We start from the raw sequence: 24,415 nt of genomic DNA, 5'->3' as shown, positions 1-24,415 counted from the left end.
CATATTCCGTCATTCTCCTCTAGGATCCTCCGACCACTCCGTCGTATCAGTTAAGATAAAAACGAAATGTAAGAAGCCCCCAGACGTACCCCTCCACCGTACTGTATACCGATACTCTATGGCCGACTGGGATAGCTTCCGTACATTCATATCTGATTTACCTCTGCACTCCATGTTTAAAAAGGATGTGTCCTCTATAGTATCAGATCTGACCGAATGGTTAATTGCAGGCATAGACCAATTCATACCATCTAAAAAATTCCAACAAAAACCTAACAGCCAGCCATGGTTCTCCCCAGAATGTGCTGCTGCTATCGCGCACAGAAATCACTTTTTCCATAGCTACCAACGTAATAGAGGCACTGAGACTAAAGCTGCTTTTAGGTCTGCCAGCAACCACTGTAAAAGAGTAATAAAAAATGCAAGAGAGCTATATGCCCAGTCTGTTAAATCCAAGGTAGCTGATCAGCGGCTTGGATCCCACCAGTTTTGGCAAATAACAAATAGGATCCTGAACAGAAGTGTGCGTTCTATCCCAACCATTATCAATGGACCAGAGGTCATCTCGTCAGCGTCAGACAAGGCCAAACTATTTGCAAAGAACTTTGCAGCTAATTCTACCCTATGCGACGAAGGCCATCAACTCCCCATATTTCCTCCTATAACACAGAACAAGCTAGGTAACATACAAATATTCGTGCATGAGGTCGCCAAGCTAATAAAGAACCTAGATTCCAGTAAAGCAACTGGCCCTGATGGCATCCCAATTATAGTGTTAAAAAAGCTTCAACCAGAACTTGCTCCCATACTTACGAAACTATTTAAGCGCTGCCTTAAGGAGAAGTGCTTTCCGACTCCCTGGAAGACCTCATCAGTTTGCCCTGTATTTAAGAATTCAGGTGATAAGTCATCTCCCTCTCAATACAGACCAATAAGTCTCCTGTGTGTTATGAGTAAGTTGCTGGAATCCATATTAAATAGAGAAATAGTCAACCACCTCAGCAGGAATAACCTTCTTAGTGACACACAATATGGTTTCCGCTCTGCAAGATCTACCGCAGATGTGCTAACGGTTATATCCCACAGGATTAGTGAATCTCTTGACAAAGGCTTCCTTTCTAGGGCAATTGCTCTCGACATATCAAAGGCCTTCGACAAGGTATGGCATAAGGGTCTACTTCACAAGATTTCCAGCTACGGTATAACTGGAAATGTTTGCTCAATCATTAAATCATTTCTCTCCGATAGGCTCATAAGAGTAGTGGTAGATGGACAAAAATCGGAGGCCTGCAATATAAATGCTGGAGTCCCTCAGGGGTCAATCCTGGGCCCAACTCTCTTCCTGATCTACATCAATGACCTCCCTAAACACATACTTAAATCATTCGTTGACATCTATGCTGATGACACGACCATCTACGGCAACACATCAAAGGCTGTAAATGACAAAGTTCTCTCTGATTCTCTCTCCTCTGATCTCGAGCGCGTGGTTCAGTGGGGGAAGATGTGGCTGGTTACTTTTAATGCATCCAAAACCAAACTCCTATCCTTACATCATCAACGCTCTGATCCCCATCTGGCATCAATTGTGATGGATGGCTCTCGTCTGGGTGAGGCCCCGTGTTTTGACAAGCTTCTGGGTTTGACCTTTACTCCTGATCTGAAATGGAACACGTACATCAAGTCTGTTGCCAAGGTCGCTGGAAAGATGGTGGGATCCTTCTACCGCTCCAGAAGATATCTCACTACGGATGCAATTCTCTATCTATATAAAAGCCAAGTACGTCCAAGGATGGAATACTGTTGCCATATCTGGGCAGGAGCTGCTAAAAACAGCCTATCCTGCCTTGACAGAGTACAAAATAGACTTTGTAGCTTAGTGGGGGATGCCCTTTTCTCTATCCTGCAACCTCTCTCCCACAGAAGAGACGTTGTGAGCCTGTCCTTGTTTTATCGTTATTTCCATGGCAGATGCTCGTCTGAACTCCAATCTCTGGTCCCCCCTCGCCAATCTTTCACGAAAAACACCCGTCTAGCTGAATCCACTGTGAAAAATTTCCCCCACTCTATATCTGTGCCTAAATCAAAACGCAGATTCCATGAACAAAGCTTCTTTCTTAGAACTGCACGCCTGTGGAACTCTGTTCCGTCTGCCTGCTTCCCTCCGGACTACAACTTGGATGTCTTCAAGTCCAATGTTAACAAATTCCTAATGAACCGCCCCCTTAAGTAAACATTTCAGCAAATCTCCTCACTAACGTAATGTACTTGCAATAACCCTTATCCCTGAGTGGCTTCCGGGCCTTGATAAGTGGTGATCACTGTGTAAAAAAAAAAAAAATAAAAATAAAAAAAAAAATAAGTATCTGGACTGTACATCAGATACCATAATACTTAGTTTGCTGCACCGTATCATCATAAAGGTCCATGCAAAATTTCAGCCAGATCAACCGAGTATTTTTCAGAGAAAACGTGAAACGAACACACAAAGAGCAGCATAATATAGATAGATATAGTGTGAATACTAACAAAACATGATTTTTTTTTATCATCATTTTTGACAAAGGCTGTACACTCATGCTAGAATAGTTGCGTTATCAAATTTAAATTCCAAGTTTGGCTCAAGGCCAGCTATATATGGCATGTTATTATATTTATTTCAGTTTTGTATTTTTTCCAGGTCATGTTCAGCGCTCAAAAGTTGTCACAGTCAAACATTCACCGATACCAATGTTTAGGGGAAAAATTAAACCGATGCATCTTAGAAGAACTATCCAAAAATATAGAAGACAAACCTGTAAGTATGTATTGCTTAGAGTATTTGGACTACTATCCAATGTTTCGGATGATGTAACAACCAATCTTCTTCAGGTGTATCTTTTTCGAACTTTCTAATGTTGTATTATTAATAAGCGTACGGTGATGAGAAAGAAATGGACAAGCACGTTATAATAAATCCGTATTCCAGTCTGTTTGTTTGATCACAATGTTGTCATAGCATATGTGTGTTATGATGTCTCACATGACGTCATATTAGATGATGTCATGTATGATGTCACTCATGATGTCATGTGGCGGGGGGTGGGGGGTAAAAGTAGATTTCCCGGGCAACACCGGGCAGTCTGCTAGTTTTCACATAAAATTGGAAGAAGAATCATTGTTGAGTAACAGATCTTGTTAAAATAAAGTTTTAATAAAGTATTAGTAGTAATTTGATAATCCTTCATCGCTTGTTTTTGATAAAATTAGAAGAAAAATCATTTTCTGTCTGTCAAATGACATATTTTGTTAACGTAAATATTGTTTATTATGTAGTCTGAATTAAAAGTGATAACTGTACTGTGTTGGTAATTTTCGGTAATTTTTTTTTTATTTGATTTTTTTTTTTTTTTAAATATTGTGTGATAGCTATATTCTGCGTTGGTAATTCTCAGTGATTTTTTTTTGTTTTGCTGTTTTTTTTTTCTTTTAAATATTATGATAGCTGTACTGTACTGTGTTAGAAATTCTCAGTCTTCTTTTTTTTTTAATATTGTGTGATAGCTATACTGCATTGGTAATTCTCAGTCATTTTTTTATTTTATTTTATTTATTTTTTTAAATATTGTGTGCTAAACTGTACAGTGTTGGTAATTCTCAATCATTGCTGGTGTTATCGATTCATTTTGTCGATGAAGATAACGGTTTTGTGGATGATCATCTTGTTGATAATTGTCTTACCTGTTAAGTGCTAAAGAAATATTTCTTGATATATATCCATGATATAGATGACTGTAGATTGCCTTGATTATTGAGAACCCTTAGACTAATGGCCATGTGTGTGGTTTTGGGTAAATCAAACTAAATTAAAATTAAAAAAAAAAGTTTTGGTAGGTGAGTATGAGGATCGAACCCGGACCCTTGAGACAAAGTTGGAAATCAAAGTGTGGAAAAAAAAAACGTGCGATGTTAACCATTGGGCCACCGCGACATACAACGGAGACATGTTTGAATTTATTTATTTAACTATTAAAAACATGTGTCCGCAATAAAAGTTTCCATTTGACCTAATTAAGAAGGTCAAATAGAAGTCACGCAGTTAACTTTTGCTGCGAGGCAGCGTTTGGGTTTGTTTACTCAAATTTGACTGTTTTTTTCCCCCAACATGTTGGGAGGGGGAAACCAGCTCCTAATTGTCCAGATTGAATAGCAATTGTCTGATACACAACATTGATCAAAGCTGATTGCTTCTGGACAGTGCGATGCCAAGAACATTGCGTTAGCTTTGAATTAGTTTCGCTTTTTATACGAAAAAGCCCAATCAACATGCGAGAAGCCAAAATAGCAATAATTTTGTAAAAGTCGATGTAAATAAATCTTGACGCGACGCGCTTTCCCAAATCCTAGATATTATTATCTAGGACCTATATAAACAGTTGCAAGCGATCGTTACCCCACCCCACACCAGGACCGTGTGAGAGAAAAGCCTTTGCGAGACATACATGAAATGGTCACACACATTTTGCCTTTTATATATATAGATGAACAGGTAGAAGCCTGTTAATTTTTTTAAAATTTTATTTCTACTTATTAACATTTGAAGTAAGGATTGAACCTTCAATCTTGAGAAAACTGTCACTTAGAACTGATTGCTAATGAAGGTTCAGTTCTTACTGTGGCAGAATGATGTGCCCTTTTGGGGAACCTTGTGCCTGACTTTTATGATTCTTGTGGGAAGACATCTAGAATCCAAAAGGTGTTATTAAAATATGACAGATGGCTTGATGACAAAAAGTGTGTTGCTGATTAGATTTGATCCTAGTTGTGTTTGACGTGTTTATAAATTTGAGAACACAAAGATATTGCCAAAAGGTCTGGAAGGCTGACCACTACAAACTTGTCACCTGAGACTTGTGAAGTAAGTTTTCTGTTACTTTTTTTTATATGAATACGCGGTCTCTATGTCTCTTCCTCTCTCACTACGAGAGAGAAAATTTTGCAAGTGAAATTTCAATTTTGTTCACATTTGTCATACAAAATCAGCTAGCCAACTGTTGTTTTATGTTTCTTTGAAATGTAAAAATAAATTTTGTCTTTTATATGTAAAAATATGCATTGCTAGCTCATTTTAGAGAAGTGTTCAATTCCAATTGAATGGTTCCAATTCAAATAATTAATTCTCCGGAGAGACTTAATGAGGCCGGAAAACATGACCCAAAGTCCATCAATCTTACAGACGAGATAAACTCCTTCATTTAAAAGGGATGCATCTATCGTTTACTTGTGGTGAGCTGGCTGTATCATGCAAGGATGTAAGAGCACTTTCAGAAACGTCCTCATGGTCAAGACAAAGCAAGTTACACTCCTTGGCAAGCGATTGTATTATACATAATACAGGTGGGAACAACTAAGAATAATATAATGATTAACATTTCTATCCAGTTATGGCTGACAGAACGAGAACAATTTACCCTTATGGATTAAATAAAGTTTTTGTTTTGTTTTTGTTTTTTCCAAATTCTATGTAGGTTAAAAAAAATTTCCAAGTTCGAAAACATAGACCTGAAAAAGATTGGAGGTCATACCGCCTGAAACATTGTGAAAATAACCAAGATGAAAATAGTAATCCAAATACTTTTGAATAAATTTAATTCTTTGATATTTTTGTTGTCTTAAATAAACTAATATGCAGAATAAGGACCATGCTATCTGTCTGGGCAGTTTATGTGAAACACCAAAAAGTGCCAAAATGCTGAGCCAATGAAATCGCAGCACTCTAAAACATCAGTAATATGCTCTTTTCGAAAACTTTGGAGACTCCTGTGCTAATCGTTAGGGGGCCTGGCTTATTTTCCTTACTGATTTCATGGGGCTTCCAGCAACATTTTCCAAAACCATAGTTGATGTTTCTTGCTCAGTTGCACGCTTTTGGCGACCACATCTTACGGTCAGCATCTGAGCCAGTTTCTTGAAAATGCTTGATCAGATGGCAGCCAGTACTATGGTTCAGTGGTCAGGATGAGTGCAGGTGAATTCTTCAGCTACAGAGTGGTATGTAGCCCCATCGCTTCCGAACATAAAATCCAATTTAACTCTTTCTTGTATTGTTAAATTCCAATCCATATCCAATTAAATTTGAAACGCACACAAAAATAAAAAAAACTTTATGGTAAATGACTTCTAGGACACTCTTCTTGTTTTTTGTAATATATATATAATGAGTTTCTTTTCTCGTGATAAATTAAAAATTTGATATAATTACATGATTGATTCTGCACTACGAAACAGATGTTCTCAGGAATTGAACATTTCCACATATTTGCAAAAATAAATGGTAAAACAGAAAAATTTGGAATGTAGATATTTGTCACACACACATATATATATATATATATATATATATATATATATATATATATATACATATATATATATATACATATATATATATATATATATATATATACATACATATATATATATACATATATATATATATATATATATATATATATATATATATATATACATGCTTTTGAATATTTTAATATATATATTACATAGTAAAATGCGAGCATGAACAGTAATATGGTTAAGATTAAACATGGAAAAGTAAAAAGACTAGTTGTTAAAATTGAAAAAGAAAAAGACATATTCTAATAAAAAATATAATAAATTTATAACTTAAAATATTGCAACATTAAGAATTTTTTACAAAATTCAATTTAACATTATATAATTAATTTTTAGTTAATACTGCAAAGTTATAAATTTATTATATTTTTTACTAGAATATCTTGTCTTTTTCTTTTCCAGTTTTAATAACCAGTCCTTTTACTTTTCCATGTTTAATCTTAACCATATTACTTTTCATGCTCGCATTTTTCTATATAAGTTATGATTTTTCCAGGATTTGCTTTGAAATATTTTCTCTCTGCTTCACATGTTACATATGAATTATTAGTAACAGTACGGCTGAGTGACAGATCGGGGCAGCAAATTATTAGCGACAGTTTTTTTTATATCTTGTTATGTCATCATTTCTGCCATTCCCAGCTGATTTGAGGTAGCGTAACAGATTTTGTTGCTATGGTAACCTACAGCCAATAAAAAAATCGTTTCTCCATTCCTTACAGATTCTTAGAACTTTTAAACCAGTTTTTTTTTTTTATCATAACTTTTGTTTAACCGAACAAAAGTTGAAATTTTCTTTTCAAAATAAAGCTGACAAGGTGAACTATGAACTGTAAAAATTGTTTGAAATTTGGTTGCAAAAATGAGCGAGTGGTGAAGCTTTAAAACAGTTCTAAATGAGTGAAACTAACACTTAATCATATATTCAAACATGGTAGTGTTTGAATGCTATATATAGATGTATGTTTTTGTTTTTGAGTATATATATATATACACACACACGCTTTTGTTTTGGAATTATATATATATATATATATATATATATATATATATATATATATATACACGTTTTTGTTTTGGAAAATATATATATATACTGTATTAACAAAACCAAGACTTCGAAAAATGAATTGATAGCAACAGAAAGTGTATTTCATTTTAAATTATAATTGTATCCATAGCAGTCGGTCAATGTCAAGCATTATGGCGTTTGAAAATTTTCACATAACCAGCATTTCTTCAGGCTTCTTGAATAAAAAACGCTCTTGACAATAGAACATTGTTTAAAGAAAATTCCCTTAACGGAAATGAAGCATGCGAAAACATTTACCCTGGAGGAATCCTCCGTCAAAAGCCCATTCAAATATTAATATATCACCTAATTTTCGTATCCTTATTTAAAAACAGTCATAAGAAGTTTCCACAAAAACCCGTAGCCATTTAAAATCTTTAAATAATGCCATTCATTGAATTCCTAAATTAGATTTCTATATTTCTTTATTTCACATAATTAATTTTTTAAAAAGAATTTTTTAATTTTATTTCTATATTTATAATATGGCTAGAACAACCTTGCTATAACGGTTACGGTTAATTTTATATGTTAATATATATATACATGTTTTTGTTTTGGAATATATATATATATATTCCTAAACAAAAACATTTATATATATATTAGCATATAAAATTAACCGTAATGTTATAGCAAGGTTGTTCTAGCCATCCCCCTTCTTCGGGTTGAGCACTTTGTAAATATATTTTCACCCGACGCGTTAAGCAAAGCCCACTATTAATTTGTTTATAAACAAGCTGATGGTTCAAGCACTTTGTGACAGGAGGGTGTGGATTTAGTACATACTCTAGGAGAAATATTTACGGCACTGATTCGTAACTGAATGGTGAGAGCTGCCGACTGTCAATGCGATGGTTGTAGGTTCAATCCACGGCTGGGGAAAGGTGTTTGTCTAGCCGCACTGATGAGTTGTGATACAACGAAACAGTACTGTATGTGGATGACTATATATATATATATATATATATTTTTTTTTTTTGTTGTTTTTCAAATTTATATATGTATATTTGTGTGTGTATGTTTGGTTTTGAAATGCATATGTTTTTTTTGTAGATCAAACCCAAAAGAAGATCCGATTTTCCAGAAGTTGAATTTTCTGTTGGTTTAATCATGAGACACAAAAGGTATTTGTAGATTTAAAAAATTTTTTTTTTTTATAATTGTTTTACTGATAACGACTCATATTTAGAATAGCCTTTTATTCTCTTCTACACCCCCCCCACCCGATCACATGATCACTGATTCTCAACTATTGATGCTTTTTACTCAATATCATCCACACCCTATATACACATGATCAAACGTCTGAAAACAAAATAAAGTTATAAAAGGTACAAATGGTAAATGTCCATGTGTAAAAAAAAAAAAAAAATTGTTAATATCCATGTGTACCAAAAATCATTTTGACGAGAGGTGCGCCTAGTGATGATATGCAAAAAAATAACATAAAATAATTATCAAATGCACCAAAGGTCATTTAATTAAAAATTATGAACCTGATGCTATGCCAGAAACAACATGAAATAATTATTGGTCATTTGAAAAGGTCAATTGAATAAAAATAATACACTAGACACCTGGAAACAAGCAACAAATATGCACGATTGTCAAAAAATAAGTTAAATGCTGGATGTTTGAAAGATCATTTTCAGCAAAAGGTATATACAGGTGTAATCAAAGTCAGGTCAGTTCAGTGAAATAACGATCGCCAAATAAAATGTCCTTGAGGTGTGTTTACTGTGACAATGCTGTTAGGAGTTATTTGAGGTGATCCCAAACAGTTATTTAATATCGGGATTGGTTGATGATTTGAGCCCAAGAAGGATCAACCCATTGAATTCTGGTGCGTGCATCTCCTTCCTAACAACCAACCATCCATCTCTATCATCAGCAATAAAGATATATTGCTATATTTTCATATATCAGTGTTCTTTTAAGCATTTTAGCTTTTTCTTTAATTAAGGCCACGGGGTTTTTTTTGTTGTTGTTTTATAGTAGAAAATCGATATTAGTTCTCCTTTTTCTCCATTTTGTTATTGTTTTGTATAAGTTAACTTTTGTTGCTCGAGGTGATAATTCATTTAAAGAATTGTCTCTTATATACAGATTCTTCTTTTTTAATGCATTCATTTTGTTTCTTTGTTTTTAGTGTTACTTTGTTAATCCCCTGATTTATCTGAGAGGGACCTATGTTTTCAGTGGCGTTCATGTATCCATTCGTTCATCCAGACGATTGCCAGATAACTGTTGATTAGTTTTTCCTGAAATTTTGCCACAAATTGTATTTTATTAAATAGATGTGCGCAGTAAAATAAATTTTTTTTTTTTTTTTGCGAAAATTCCCATTGCGTCCCCAGGGGCTCAAAAGAGGTAAAAAATGCCCTAAAATGGACAAAAATGACACGTTTTTGCCCCATAACTTTTGATCCATCCATTAGATTTTTCTGAAACTTAGCCAAAATGTGGAGCCCATTGTTCTTTATATAAATCCAGTATGGGTGACCCTGGCAAAATTCTGATTCGCATCCCCGGGGACTTTTAGTGCTAAAAATGCCCCTTTTTGTGGCTCTTTTTTCATATTTCTCAACAAAAACTTGATATGTCTGACTATATAGTGTTTTTTCATGGTGGTCAACTCAAATATACATGTGTTAAGGCCTGAAGCTGCACTGTTATCCATTTACACTGGGATTCAGCGTCCCCAGGGGCTCAAAAGAGGTTAAAAAATGTCCCCAAATGGCTAAAAATTACACTTTTTGCCCCATAGCGTTTGATCCATCCATTAGGTTTTTCTGAAACTTGGCTAAAATGTGGGGGCCATTGTTCTTTGACCCTTCACACTTCTCACATTTATCATTTGTTCATTATTTTTTGTGGTGTCATCTCATATGTAGCACCATAGGGGGTGATGTACACGCGGCTTGTTAACTTGTTTTACTTTCTTTCTCATCATAAACAAGGTCCTGTTAAGATGTGTAATAACGAAAGCTAATAAAACATGAAGGCAACACCACGTGTGCTCTTCATTTTTTTTTTTCGTCTTGTTATTATACATGTGACAAGTGCACATGGATATAGTGCTGCAAAACATTTAATGATATCAATTTTCTTTTATTATTCAGGTATAACTATTTATGTGTTGTGACCGGATGGGACAGGAAATGTATGGCGTCATTGGAATGGATCCAGCGGATGGGCGTGGATCTTTTAGATAAAAAAGACCAACAACCGTTTTACAATGTTCTCGTTAATGATGGTAGCAACAGATATGCAGCGCAAGGTTAGTGTTGGTGGGAGAAATAGATTAAAAAAATTTTTTTTTCTTTGTTTCCTTTGTATCTCTTTTTCTCTTTATATATATATATATATATATATATATATATATATAAATGAAATTGTCTGGATGTGATGTGTGCACATGTTTTTGCTGAAATGAAAGGAAAATCAAGGAAGAAAATGCTGTTTGGGTTTTTATATTGCATGCAAGATTATGAATTAAATACCTCTTGTGCTGTGATAGGTTAAAAGAATGCGTTGATTTCAACTTTAGTCCAATTGAGTCAATATCTAAAAAAAATCATTCACTGCTGTTGCTTCTAACAAATGTATTTGTTTATGTCTTTGCAGAGAGTTTGGAAATGGCAAATAGTGGAGAAGTGATCAACCATATGGATGTTGGCCGTTATTTCCAGAAATACTGTGATAAATATTATCTTCCAAACAAACAGTCACAAGAAGAATACCCGGATGACCTTACTGTTACATTGAGGATTATTCAGACGCATTATGGATGCCTCTAAAAAGCGTGGAACATTCTCCATGTAATTGAACCACCACCGCCACTTTTTATACTCTCTCTCTCTCTCTCAACTTCTGCCTTTTTTATTTCTATTCTCCCCCCCCGCTTTCACTCTTTCTATTCTCCCCCGCTTTCACTCTTTCTATTCTCCCCCGCTTTCACTCTTTCCATTCTCCCCCTCTTTCACTCTTTCCATTCTCCCCCTCTTTCACTCTTTCCATTCTCCCCTTCTTTCACTCTTTCCATTCTCCCCCTCTTTCACTCTTTCCATTCTCCCCCTCTTTCACTCTTTCCATTCTCCCCCTCTTTCACTCTTTCCATTCTCCTCCTCTTTCACTCTTTCCATTCTCCCCTTCTTTCACTCTTTCCATTCTCCCCTTCTTTCACTCTTTCCATTCTCCCCTTCTTTCACTCTTTCCATTCTTCCTCTTCTTTCACTCTTTCCATTCTCCCCCTCTTTCACTCTGTCCATTCTCCCCCTCTTTCACTCTGTCCATTCTCCCCCTCTTTCACTCTGTCCATTCTCCCCCTCTTTCACTCTGTCCATTCTCCCCCTCTTTCACTCTGTCCATTCTCCCCCTCTTTCACTCTCACCATTCTCCCCCTCTTTCACTCTCACCATTCTCCCCCTCTTTCACTCTCACCATTCTCCCCCTCTTTCACTCTCACCATTCTCCCCCTCTTTCACTCTCACCATTCTCCCCCTCTTTCACTCTCACCATTCTCCCCCTCTTTCACTCTCACCATTCTCCCCCTCTTTCACTCTCACCATTCTCCCCCTCTTTCACTCTCACCATTCTCCCCCTCTTTCACTCTCACCATTCTCCCCCTCTTTCACTCTCACCATTCTCTCCCTCTTTCACTCTCACCATTCTCCCCCTCTTTCACTCTCACCATTCTCCCCCTCTTTCACTCTCACCATTCTCCCCCTCTTTCACTCTCACCATTCTCCCCCTCTTTCACTCTCACCATTCTCCCCCTCTTTCACTCTTTCCATTCTCCCCCTCTTTCACTCTTTCCATTCTCCCCTTCTTTCACTCTCACCATTCTCCCCCTCTTTCACTCTCTCTATTCTCTCCTCATCTTTCAATTCTCTCCTAGCTCACTCTTTCTATTCTCCCTGTCTGTCTTATTGTGTCTACTTTTATCTTTAGCCCCTTCCTTCTTTTATACTCGATTTCTTTTTCTTTATTTCTTTCTTTATTTTTCTTTTTATTGACCTCCCTCTCTTCCTTTCTATTCTCGTCTTCCTCGCTGATACTTTTCCTCCTCTTCCTCCGACTCTTTTTCTTTTTACTCCTCTACCTCTTCTTTTCTCTCCTCACTTAACTATTCTTTCATTTGCTATTTTCTTCACATTTTTCCTAATACTATTTTTCTTTACCCCTCCACTTTACATTCAACTTCTTTTTTTTCTCCAATTCATCTTTTTTCATGCAATTCTCTTTGTTTCCTCCTCCTTTTTACCTTCCTGTTTCACTCCTTTATTTTCCGTTAACTCCTCCTCACCCCTCTCTTTTTATCCCACTCCCTTCTTCCTCCTCACTCCTATCTTTCCTCCTCCCCCTTCACGCTCTACTCTTTCTTCTTGTATCACCTATCATCCCCCTTTCTCTTTGTGTTCCACCTCCCCATTTCCTCATGCCTGTCTTCTTGTTTCACCTCTCCTTTCCGCCACCTTCTTTACTAGTTCTACCTTCCCTTTCCTTCTTCCTATTTCTTCCTTCTCTTCTTATCTTAATCCTTCCTCTACCTTCTCCTCTCTCTTTCTGTTCCACCTCTTCATTTCCCCCTTCCCCTCTTCCGCCTCCTCTCTTTGTGTTCCACCTCCTCATTTCCTCCTCCCTGTTTAATGCTCCTCCCCCATTTCATTATACAAAACATCAGTGGACATATACATGTTTCCTCCTCTTTTTTTTTTTATATTTGTAATTTAATTTTCAATTTAATCAAAAAAAAAAAAAAAAAGAAAAAAAAAGAGGAAATTCGGCAATCCTAAAGAAAGCTTGATTAATCTAAGGAATGTAATTCTTTTACTAAGCTATTAGTTTTTTGTATATGTATGATAATTTGGGACACCAATTATAAGAGAAGAAAAATGGGCGCTTCTACACTATTTAGACAAAATTTTGGAAATTGTAATACTGAATTTCACATGAAAACAATAGTATCTATGTATTCCTCGTATTTTTAAGATGATTATATCCAAAAATTGCGAAAATCGATAAAGTAGAAAATTATTAAAGAAAATAAAAAAAAAAAAGAATTTGATAAAAGCGATCATAAAATACAGGAAAGTTCAAAAGGGAGGTAATTTTCTATTTCGATTTAAACAAGATAGCGGAAATTTCTCACCTGCTAACCACGATTAGAGATTTTTATTTTTAATAATTCAGTAATATTCAGATAATTCTGACTGCATAATTTGGAAGCTATCATTGTAAATTATTAGAATTGACAAAAAAAAAATCAGTTGAATCCACTGTTTTTTTTTTTTTTTATCTGGAAACTCCATTTATCGACTACAAAATCTCATCCCAATAGTGTAGAAGCGCCGAAAAATGCAACAATATTTTTTCTTTCAAAAAATATTTTTTCAACCACTTTATTGAATGTAACACAAAAAAATTTTTTAAGTAAATATAGGAGGTAGTTTTATTTATTTAAAAAAAAAATTTACTTGAATGTTTTGTTTAAGAAAAATTACGGTACCGACAATCAGAAAGTTTAATTCTTTGAAATTAGTTGCGTCTTTATAATTAGCCACGTCTATTATATTTAGTTTCAAAAAATGTTTTGCTATATTAAATAAAATAGATGGAAAAACATTTTCTTGTTCATTTTCTTTTCTAACAATTAGCGTCCCAAATTAAAAAAAAAAAATTTAAAAAAATTAATCTCTTAGTAAAAGTAGAGTTACGTCCCTTTGACCAATCAGTCTTTCTTCATGATTACCAAAAATGCATTTTAAGTAAAAATTTAAAATACATTTGCATTATCACGTGTGATGTTGAGATTAGTAAAACTTATAAAAATTACAAAAAAATAATCGAATAGAAAAATAATTATAAAAAAAAAATGAAATTTTGATCAAATAATGCAGTTTTAGCAGTTTAGTCTATTGGGTATGACAAATGGACTTATCTCCCTTGTTTCACTTAACTTTCACTATTTCAAATTAGAAAAAGTTTTAGGCAGACATACAAACATACATACATACATTAAACAGACACATGAGATTTATATATTCAAAATAATTTTCCTTTTTTTCTTTTTGTAAAAATAATTTTAGCAAACCCAATCATTTTTCGTAATATTTGGAATTTTTACTAATTTTGACATGACACATTTATGTAAACTAATTTTATTTAAAATGCATTTCTTAAATTTTTTAGACATCCAATTATAATACACAAGCATAATACACAAGCATAAAATTTTTTAACCTGTGTGTCGGGGTGGGGTTTTTCAGTTTTATTTTTTTAAGTTTAACATCAGATTCTTCTCTCCCCTCCTCCACATTTTTCTTTTAATAAATAAAACAAATATGCCTCTTCCCTATTTATTGAAAATTGTGACAATTTAAACTTTTTGCCATAAAAATGATTGTCAACTAAATATTTTTAATAAATAAAAGAATTACCAAAGAAAGAAAAAAATTAACCGTTAAAAAAAAAAAAAAAAGAGACAAAACTGAATTACTTTTTTTGCGTTGCATCTTGAGTGATCAGGTGATCTCATCTTTTAGCAAAAGGGGAAATTGGGATAACATATGTTGACACAAAATTCCTTATAGTATTATTATATAATGTGGTGGGGAGGTGGGTGCTTGATCTTTCAACCAGTTTTATTCAAAACTAGCCTGGGTAACCGGCTTTGCCTGTGTGTTCGGAGGTGTGTGTTGAGCAAAAAAAAAAAAAAAAAAGTTGTAGTAAGTAAGCAGGTTCAAACCCGTACCGCGAAGGAAGAAAAGAACGTGCAAAAAAAAAAAAAACATGACGTCTTTACCGTTGCATTCATCGGCAAACTAGAAGTGGCGAAGGTTTAAATTAAGGCTAGTCAATCGAAAAGAGGGGACGACTTTCAAAAATATCAGCAAAAAATCGACCCCTCCTTGTAGAAAAGTGCCCAGTTCAGGGTGAAGGAATTAATGTTTTTAGCCAATTGTTTGATATTTGTCGTCCGAAGGGTCAAGCTTCAAAACGATATCGATCTCATGAAACTCTGTCGCCTGTCGAAAGTTTTAGGCAGACATACAAACATACATAGAGAGAGTTGCAACCTTGATTGAAGTGAGTGTTCCTAATGATGGCGGTCTTAACAGAGCTGAAAGAGAGAAACAGACCAAATACCAAGGTCTCATGTATGATATGAAAAGAAACTGGAACCTAAAGGGGATATCGATCATACCAGTTATCATAGGTGCCACAGGACTTATGAAGAAGAACCTGAAGTCCTACCTAACTAATATTCCTGGTGAACCAAGTGCAAAAGAGATTCAGACAATTGCACTTAAGGGAACAGCGAGGATACTAAAAAGAGCTCTCGGTTGGTTTCAATAAAAAAGCGGGGCAATGTTGGCAGCTGGTTTGGCTGCCCCATACCCAGCATTACAATCTTCAAAGGAGGAAAATTAAAAAAAAAAAAAAAACATTAAACAGACACATGAGATTTATATATTCAAAATAATCAAGTTTACAAAGTCCTTTGCTTGTGAGGGTTGAGGACAAGCGCTGCTTTCTTGTAAGAATTATAAAAATGCGTGTATCATGTAACTCTTAAGGATTAGCTTAACTCAGATGACCTCAAAGGAATATAAAATCTGAACAGAACAGAGAGACTTGTGAAGAATAGATTTCATTGGTTTTGTTATTGAAAAAAAAAAATGAATACGAGTTCTTGGGCTAATAGATGTAGAATAGTTGAGATAGTGAGTTCAGCTTACAGGAGGGGCCAAGAAAACAGGTGGAAGAGAGAAAGAGCTGGCCAAAAATAGGTTGGTTTGGAAATCAATTTTAAAGGGCCATCCGGTTCATGCCAACATGTAAAATGGATGTTAAACTGATTATAAAAAGGTTGATTATACATTTATTCTCACAGAGAACAAAGACAAATGTAAAAAGGATATATAAATATTGGTAGATAAATTAGTGGAGACCACAGATGGAAAAACTGTTATAATATATATAAAACTTACCGGCTTTAAACTGTAGATGTCTGGCATGTTATTTGACCATTTTCCCAGTGTTTGTATTTATAATTGCAGATTTTTATAGTTAGAACCAATTTACATGTGTGAGAATTTAATTTTTATGTGTGCAGACCGACTGACTTTAGAACGACAGATTAGCAATGGACAAAGTTTGACAGCTGACAGAAAATGATGGCATTGCCAATTTTGTCAGTTTTGTTGTGGTTTATTGGATGAATAGAAGTTCCTTTCTAAAGTTTGGACCATCATGGCTACAGGACATTATATATATATATATATACCATACTTTGGGGTAATTGCGCGAAATCCAGGGGTAATTGCACTAACTAAAAAAAAAGTGCTCTTTATATGCGTGGTTGCCAAAAAAGCACTTTTAGCTAGTTGGTGCAATTATCCCAAAGTATGGTATACAAGGTGTTCAATAATAACCGTTACAAAGGTTTTTACTTGTATTTAATAAATAAACAAAAAAAAAAATATATAATTACATTAATTGAAATGTATAAAATAATAATATGGTCATGAAAATATAAACTTTTTACTCGATTAAACCTCCATTAGCATCCACAACTTGCTGCAAACGTTTGGAGAATGCTCTGCAAGAGTCACAAATGACTTGTTTGGGTATTTTCTCCCATTCCTTGGTCAGTTTCTTTTTCAGAGCGTCCAAACTGGTGTGATGTGTAGCTGAGACTTTGCTCTCCAAGATTGACCAGGTTGCAAAGTCCAGTGGGTTCAGGTCTGGAGATGATGGAGGCCATTCTTCCTTCGAGATGAAAGCAGGCACATTCTCTGTCAGCCATTCCTGCGTCTTTTTCGCTTCATGAGCAGGTGCAGAGTCTTGCTGGAATGACCAACACCTGTTTTTTAAATGCTTTTGTGCCCAGAGCAACAATGCAGACTCAAGAATGGATGTGCGATAATTTTCCTGGTTCAGTTTGATGCCATCATCCACAAAAATGAGGGGACTTCTTCCCGTCTCTGTTACCGCTGCCCAGACTATCACTGAGGCGGTATCTTGCCTCTGAGTAACAACCCGAGACTCAACTTCACTTTTACGCAACCAAATCTGATCATTTTGGATGATAACGTGCTGTTGGACGTCAAATTTCTTTTTGTCACTGAAAACCAAGTTAGGAAGCATGCCAGCAGTGATGCGAGATAAGATGAGCTCAGCTCTTTAGCACGTTTCTCGATAGAACTTGCAGATAACAGTTGCTTCTTCTTGTGTTTGTAAGCAGATGTTTGGAGATCAGTGTGGAGAATCGTAGACATCGTTCCGATTGACACTTTACCCTCTTTAATGAGATTCTGAGGGATCTTTTTGGGTTCCTCCTAAGCTTCTCTCTTGTGGATTTTACCAGTTTTGGGGTCCTGGCAGAACGAGGCCGACCATGACCAGGTTGATTAATAATGTCACCGGTCAATTTGAACCGTTTAAGGGTCCGCCAGACCAACATTCTGTTGATATTTAAGGTCTTTGCTATGTCAAGTGCTGTCTTCCCAGATTTGAATAGCTCTACAATGGCAGTTCTTTTTTGTAAATCCTGTGGCATTTTGATCAAAACTAAAGTTTCAGTTATAGCTTAGATTTATACACCTGAAAAACATAAAAAATATAAATAATTTGTTAAATATAGAAAATAGAAGAATCTCGTCACAGTAAATTTTGAACACTCTGTATATATATATATATATATATGTTATTGCTATACATCTTATAAGATGAATGATTTCAGGTTCAAATGAACAGCTACAACAGGAATTTGAATACACCCTACTAAAGCCTGATTGTCACAGTTGGTGAATTTCAAAAATGCAATCTGGACGTGAGGACACTTTAGAAGAATGATATGCAATAAAATTTTGTTTAAACTTGGAAAAAAATGCCACAGAAACGTATGGAATGCTTCAGACTGCTTTTGGACCATCTTGCATGAATTGACCATCAGTTTTTTGAGTGGCATATGAGATACAAGGAAGGCAGGGAGTCTTTGAGGGATGATAAGTGGCGTGCGAGGAGTAAGGAAGTCAGAACACCAGAGTTGATTGAGATAGATTTATTTATTTTGGCACATATTAGGTTTGGAGGATTTTTTTTTTTTTTTTTTGAGAATTTCACTTGAAACAAGAGGAGAGAATTCCAACAATTGTTTAAGTTCCGTGTAACTTATTGGTAGAAGCAAAACGAACACACTAAATCAACACAATAACACAAAATGAAACATTAATCATCCGAACATTTATTTAATTAAAATCTAATTAGATTTTATAAAGAATTTCGGAATAAATTAAGTAGAATTTAATTTTTTCATCCAAATCCGTCTTTTGGTAACAATAAATGAAAGTGTAAGAAAAAGGGTGGAGGAAAATAAAAGAGCAAATTAAAACTAGACTCGGAAAGCAAATTAATTAAAACTTTTAATAAAGCAATAAGAACCTGTTGTTATTTTTGTTTCCTGAAACAAGGTTCAAATATACCAAGATAACAATTTATTTCAGAACAAAGCAAACATGAAACATACATAATATATATATATATATATATATATATATATCCGGTGTGTCAATGTGATTGTGCTGTGTAGCACAGCATGTTGACACGCCAGTTCTTGCCAGATCACTGAAGTTAAGCAAGTTGAGTCTGGCCAGTACCAGATGGGTGACCATTTGGGAAGGTTAGGTGATGTATGTACGCGCCGAGTCATAGAAATTTCCAGGTTGGTATCTGGAGACTCATTAATTCACTGGGACAGATGCACTCCCAGTCTTCGTTAAGACATGCATCTAGGAGAAAGAAACTCTTATGTAAAAACCTGCTGTCTACTCCATACTCTGTCCTGTCACAGTTATCTGTACCGATGAAGGTTAGCAGTAATAACAAAAAGTGTGGATGGTTCTACACATAGCCTTCACCACTATAAACAAATCATCTGTGTAGATTTTCAAGCAACTTAATTGTTGTGGCGGAACCTCATATGTCGAAATCGATGGGAGAGTCTATTATGCATATATATAAAAGGTCTCTACATAATAGACAATTCTTAAAAATGTAACAGTGTAGACGTGCATATGATAGCCATGTACGAGTTGACATCATGGCAAGGAAGAAACAAAAAGATTATAAAAAGAATGTGCGCATACCAAAGATTACGTTAAAGAGAGGATAGGCATAGATGTGTTACACACGTGCTGAGAGTGACACGTTTGAATAAGAGACTAGGCGTTATTTTTATTTATTTTTTTTTACATGGGGGTAACCCCTTATCAAGGCCTGGCAGCCACTCAGGGATAAGAGTTATTGCGTGTACAGTAATCAATGAGATAGTATTGTAGTAATCATTAGTATTGGAGATTTGATAGTGTCTTACTTAAGGGGGCAGTTTGTCAGGAATTTGTTTATGCTGGATTTGTAGACATTCAAGTTGTAGTCAGGTGGGAAACAGGCGAACCTGGAAATAAATGTCTTGTTTCAGCGGAAAAAAAAAGTGAGTCGACTTATTCCTTGTCTTGGTTGCCTTGTAATGGTGGCTACATGTAAGTGTGTGCAACGTTACAAAAAGAATTTTTCAATTCTAGCAACGAAAGTAAATTTATCATTCAAAACAATAGATTAGAAGAAAAACGGAAAATGTTTGTTTTTATACTTTTATTATTATTATTATTATTATAATTATAATAATTATAATAATAATAATAATTAAAAAAAAAAAAAAAAGAATCTTATTTTAATGCAAAGCTGAAAAGTAAGCAACATTCCAAAAATATAAAAAAATCGTTTTTCTTCAAATGTGCACTTCTCCCCAGTGTTTCTCTTTCTTTTAAGATAATACCCTCAGGAGGTATCAATTATTGGACTTTTTGCCCAAAAGTTAAGATATAAAAAAGCTTTTTTATTAATTGCCTTTTTTCCTTGAAAAGAGAATTCTATTTCAAACCACTTTGGATTTAAGTTTTATCTTTATAAAGACTCTCTCTTTCGATTCTTCAGCCTCCAAAATCAACAGAGATTAGACAATTCCTGTAATGATCCAGTCCCTGTTGATTTTGTGGTAGGAGTTTAGTTATGTACGGTTCTAGGAGGTCCACCCTCCTAGGCCTTGCCTTCTCTCTTTGAGAAAGGGTTAGTTTATTGCTAATCGCCTGAGGCGCCCTTTCGGGGGAATGCCGACAGAACTGCCCCAATACTTTTTGCAGATCAGAATTCCCCTCCTTGGAGGCACTGACGAGGTTTTGTCATTGTTACAAGATTTAGAATAAATTTCCCTTTATACTAGGAATCTGCAGAGTGTGCCAATGTTTCCTCATGCTGGAATATCAGTGATAGCTCTCATTTTTCTGGGTTGACTCCAATGCCATCTTTGGTGATGCGATGCCCCATGGAAGTGATTGCATTTAGTCCAGTCTCTAGTTTTTCTGGGTTAAGTTTATTTCTATTGTTTGGCGTTTCTGGAGTAGTTTGTGAAGTAGCCTGTCATGTTCTTGGTCTTTCCCAGAAATTACCCTATCGTCTACAGTAATGACAACTTCCTGAATGTCTTGAAATTGTTCATTCAGCTTTCTTTGGAAGATGCTGAGGAGTTCAGGCCAAATTGTAACCAACGCTAACAGTATCTGGCAAAGCATGTCCGAAAGGTGGTCAGGGCATTGGATGCATGATCGAGCTCAACATGCAAATATTCTGATGAAACGTCTACTTTTGTGAATATTTTTGTATCTCTCATGTCATGAAGGACATCCTCGATAATTGGTGTGGTGTAGTGCTCTCGCATGAGTTTTATTGTTGAGCTTGTGAGGATCCAGGCATATTCTCATTGTCCCATTTTTCTTCCTTGTGATGACAAGTTGGCTAATCCATGGAGTGGGTTTTTCTACGGGTTTAATTACTCCTAATTTGGTCAGTCGACTTTTCTTTTTCAGTTCAAAATGTATGGTTATAGGTATTCTCTGATTGGGCATTACAACTGGTATTGCATCTGGTTTGAGCTGGAGAGTAGCAACACTCAGCAGTTTGCTGATTTGATCATCAAACACCTCTTCATGGTTTTTCTCTATGTTGACTGCTGCAATGCAGTGGGAATTCTTCTGTTTTATCTCCATAAGGCCCTTTTGTGTGCTCACTCATCGTCATCTTTGAATATTACAAATTCCACTAAGTAGGTTTGTTGTTTTTTTTATTTTTCTTTGGCATACACCGAGTGGTTGCATCAGAGATTTGTTCCACATTCATAAGACCCCTTTATAAGGTTTCATCTTTTTGGCAAACTTTTTAGGGAGAGTATTAATAGATGCCCCATGTGTCAATTTGGAAAACAGCTTTTTTATTCAGAAGCATAAGGCATTCGGCCTCTTTTGCCTGTTTTGTTTTTGGGGGTTTTATTCATCCAGTGGGTGTTCTGATGATGTGTCTTGTCGATGTACTCATTCGTTCGTGTGTTGGGTGTCTGTTTCCGCATCATTCTGTCGTTATTGGGACACTTGGACTCAAATTGACCCTTTTCGTTGCATGCATGGTAGTTTGCCATAAGCTGGGCATCTGCTGTGTTATGATCCATGTGTGTAGATACAAAATAGGCATTCTCTTTTGGAGACTGGGATCCTTCACTCAATTGGCTTCATGTACCTTCATCACTTGTGCTGTATCTCGCTCCATTCCTTGTCTATGGGTTGAGGCCATTTCAGCCGCTCTGCATATTAGTATCAGAATAAGGACGACACAGAGCTAAGTGAAACAACAACTTTATTGAATAGCCATCTTATATTAAGCAATCTTCCTCTTTTGTAAGAGAGTTATCTAGGAAAGGGGAGGGCAGTGGTGGGGGTTTGGTTACACGCAACAGAAACCTACCCAAGAAATATTAACGTGACAATTCTCATGTAAGTGTTGTCTCCCTGTTTCTACTTTTGGTTTTTCTTGCTCGCATGCCCCTTTCGTAAGTCCTCTAATGTCGGCCAACTACTACGAATTCGGAACGGGCATGTGAGTGAGAAAAAACTAAAGTAGAAATAGGAAGACAACAGAAGCAACGTGATATTTAGTTTTGGGTTCTCCTGTAGGAGACGTCGCTCTGAACTACTTTCGCCCTTTTCTCGCTCACTTGCCCCTATTCTGAATTTGTAGGAGCAGGCTGATATCAGCAAACTTTTTGTTTCTAGCAAAACGGTCATTAACAATGTTTGTTGTTGTTGTTCTAGCAAATTAACTAACAATTTAATAAACAAAAATATCGTAAAAACTGAATTTAAACTGGAAAATACTATGCAAAAAAGAAAAACAAATAGCCTTTTAAAAATTTAATAAACTCAAATTATTGCGCAGTAAAAATGATTACAGTAAAACAAAAATAATTTTTGTATTTTAAATTTTTTAACCAAGTAAAAATGCCATTTTTTACTTGAGTACTAAATTTAAAAAGTTATTTCTCTCATAGTATTCTTAAGTTAAATTCAGTTTATGGAATTTTTACTTGATTAAATAATTCAGCCTTGCAATTTAAACTAAAATATGAGGAAAATACAGGGAAATATTTGGGGCTTCATCATCTGTAAGAATGTAATTTGATTGGCTATTGAAATTGACAATTATTGTAAAAAGAATAAAAAAAACAAATTATTGTTAAAAATTTAATTTTTGTTTAATTATTAATTACTTAACACCCAAAAACACCCCCCAACCTCCCCATGTTATGTGAACTGTGAGATATTTTCCCACTTTGGTTTTGCTCTTGATAGAATGAAAGAAAGGCAATCAGAAATCACAACAGGTTCACCTTTAAACTTCAACGTAATTTTATTAACCTAAAGATCCAATTGCAAAAAATGTGCCATCTTTAGCTTTCTGCAGAACAGAGCGGGTAACACCCATAAAGGGTAATAGTTCATGTTTATCTTTGCGTTTACAGTATTCAATCTCCATTCTGTTCAAAAAATAGTTGCAGCAGGTTGATGAATTTGAAGTGATGCCTTCCAAAGATGAATGCTTCGAGTCCGGTGTCATCATGGAGTTCACTGTAAATAACGTCCAAATGGTGGACAAATGACAGGTCAAAATGTAGACATTAAGAATCATCTTGGAGAAACATTAAATAAGTAACGATGAAAACCAGTCCAATCGTAGAGCACAACAGTGTGTGAAAAATATAATATTTCGCTCGACATTAAGGCATTAGTGTTTGCAAATGATAGCATTTTACCCCACGTTAGGGCATGAATATGTCTCAAAGAGACAAAACTGTTATAGGGTTCCAAGCCTCGAATAAGGAGACGAGTTTTCCACGTCCATTCGACCTGCTGTCTAGAAGAAAACTGACGCCACCTGAAACAAAAATAGTGCCAAAATATGATTCGGCAGTTAATAACAATCAATCTAATTGGTTCAAACAAAATCGTGGGCGATCAAACTGACCAATGAGGTGTTAGGTTATTTCTGCAGAATTTTTTACAGAACAACTTTCGAGGTTTATTTCGAAAGCCATTATTAATATGGGGAGGTTGAGGGTGTTTATACTACGCTGGGTACTCTTGTAAAAAAAATACCACCCCATCACTCAAAAATAATTTAAAAACTACATTTTTTATACAAAAAAAATAAAAAGAAAGAAAAAAGTTGATTTAGCGTTTCAACATTTGAACAATGCCTAGCTTAATACGGAGATGAAGATATTTCCTTAGGAATTTTTACTTCGGTCGACTGTTGAGCGGCCATCGATAGCAAAGAAGGAGATGGGGTAGAAGAAATGGAAGGAAGCTACATATACTTATATTTTCAGATATTGCCAAGGCGTTGATTGATAATAGCATGAAAAAAGAATCTTGTTTTCATATTATTTAATTGGAATTCATTATTGAGATGAGTATTATTTATTAATTTAATATATATATATATATATCATTCGGTATGGACCCGACCATGAAAGATCAGATAATAAATAAACAT

At 35.2% G+C, this 24,415-nt stretch overlaps 3 protein-coding genes across 4 annotated transcripts in view; 1 reads left to right on the top strand and 2 right to left on the bottom strand.

The window, feature by feature from the left end:
• LOC145255784 (F-box only protein 21-like) overlaps positions 1-12,059 on the top strand; it is an 83,449-nt gene extending 71,390 nt beyond the window's left edge. Inside the window, exons 9-12 of one of the 2 annotated variants that reach the window (XM_080114456.1) lie at positions 2,681-2,797; positions 8,522-8,592; positions 10,591-10,748; positions 11,096-12,059. In XM_080114456.1, the coding sequence (XP_079970582.1) occupies positions 2,681-2,797; positions 8,522-8,592; positions 10,591-10,748; positions 11,096-11,268 (519 nt within the window). In that variant the 3' untranslated portion in view covers positions 11,269-12,059. The remainder of the gene's footprint in view (positions 1-2,680; positions 2,798-8,521; positions 8,593-10,590; positions 10,749-11,095) is intronic. The other variant, XM_080114455.1, reaches the window with a different exon arrangement.
• The window catches only part of LOC145255790 (serine/arginine-rich splicing factor 6-like), a 563,981-nt gene that overhangs the window by 384,970 nt on the left and 154,596 nt on the right, over positions 1-24,415 (bottom strand). The window lies entirely within an intron of this gene.
• LOC145255552 (uncharacterized) lies at positions 21,205-21,579 on the bottom strand. Its single transcript, XM_080114008.1, has one exon. The coding sequence runs from the start codon at positions 21,577-21,579 to the stop codon at positions 21,205-21,207; it is 375 nt and encodes a 124-aa protein (XP_079970134.1).

This window comes from Euprymna scolopes, chromosome 31 (genome assembly GCF_053919585.1).
Source record: "Euprymna scolopes isolate OS-2025 chromosome 31, ASM5391958v1, whole genome shotgun sequence".
In the NCBI taxonomy this organism is placed as follows: domain Eukaryota; kingdom Metazoa; phylum Mollusca; class Cephalopoda; order Sepiida; family Sepiolidae; genus Euprymna; species Euprymna scolopes.
This window is presented reverse-complemented; position numbering and strand designations above follow the sequence as displayed.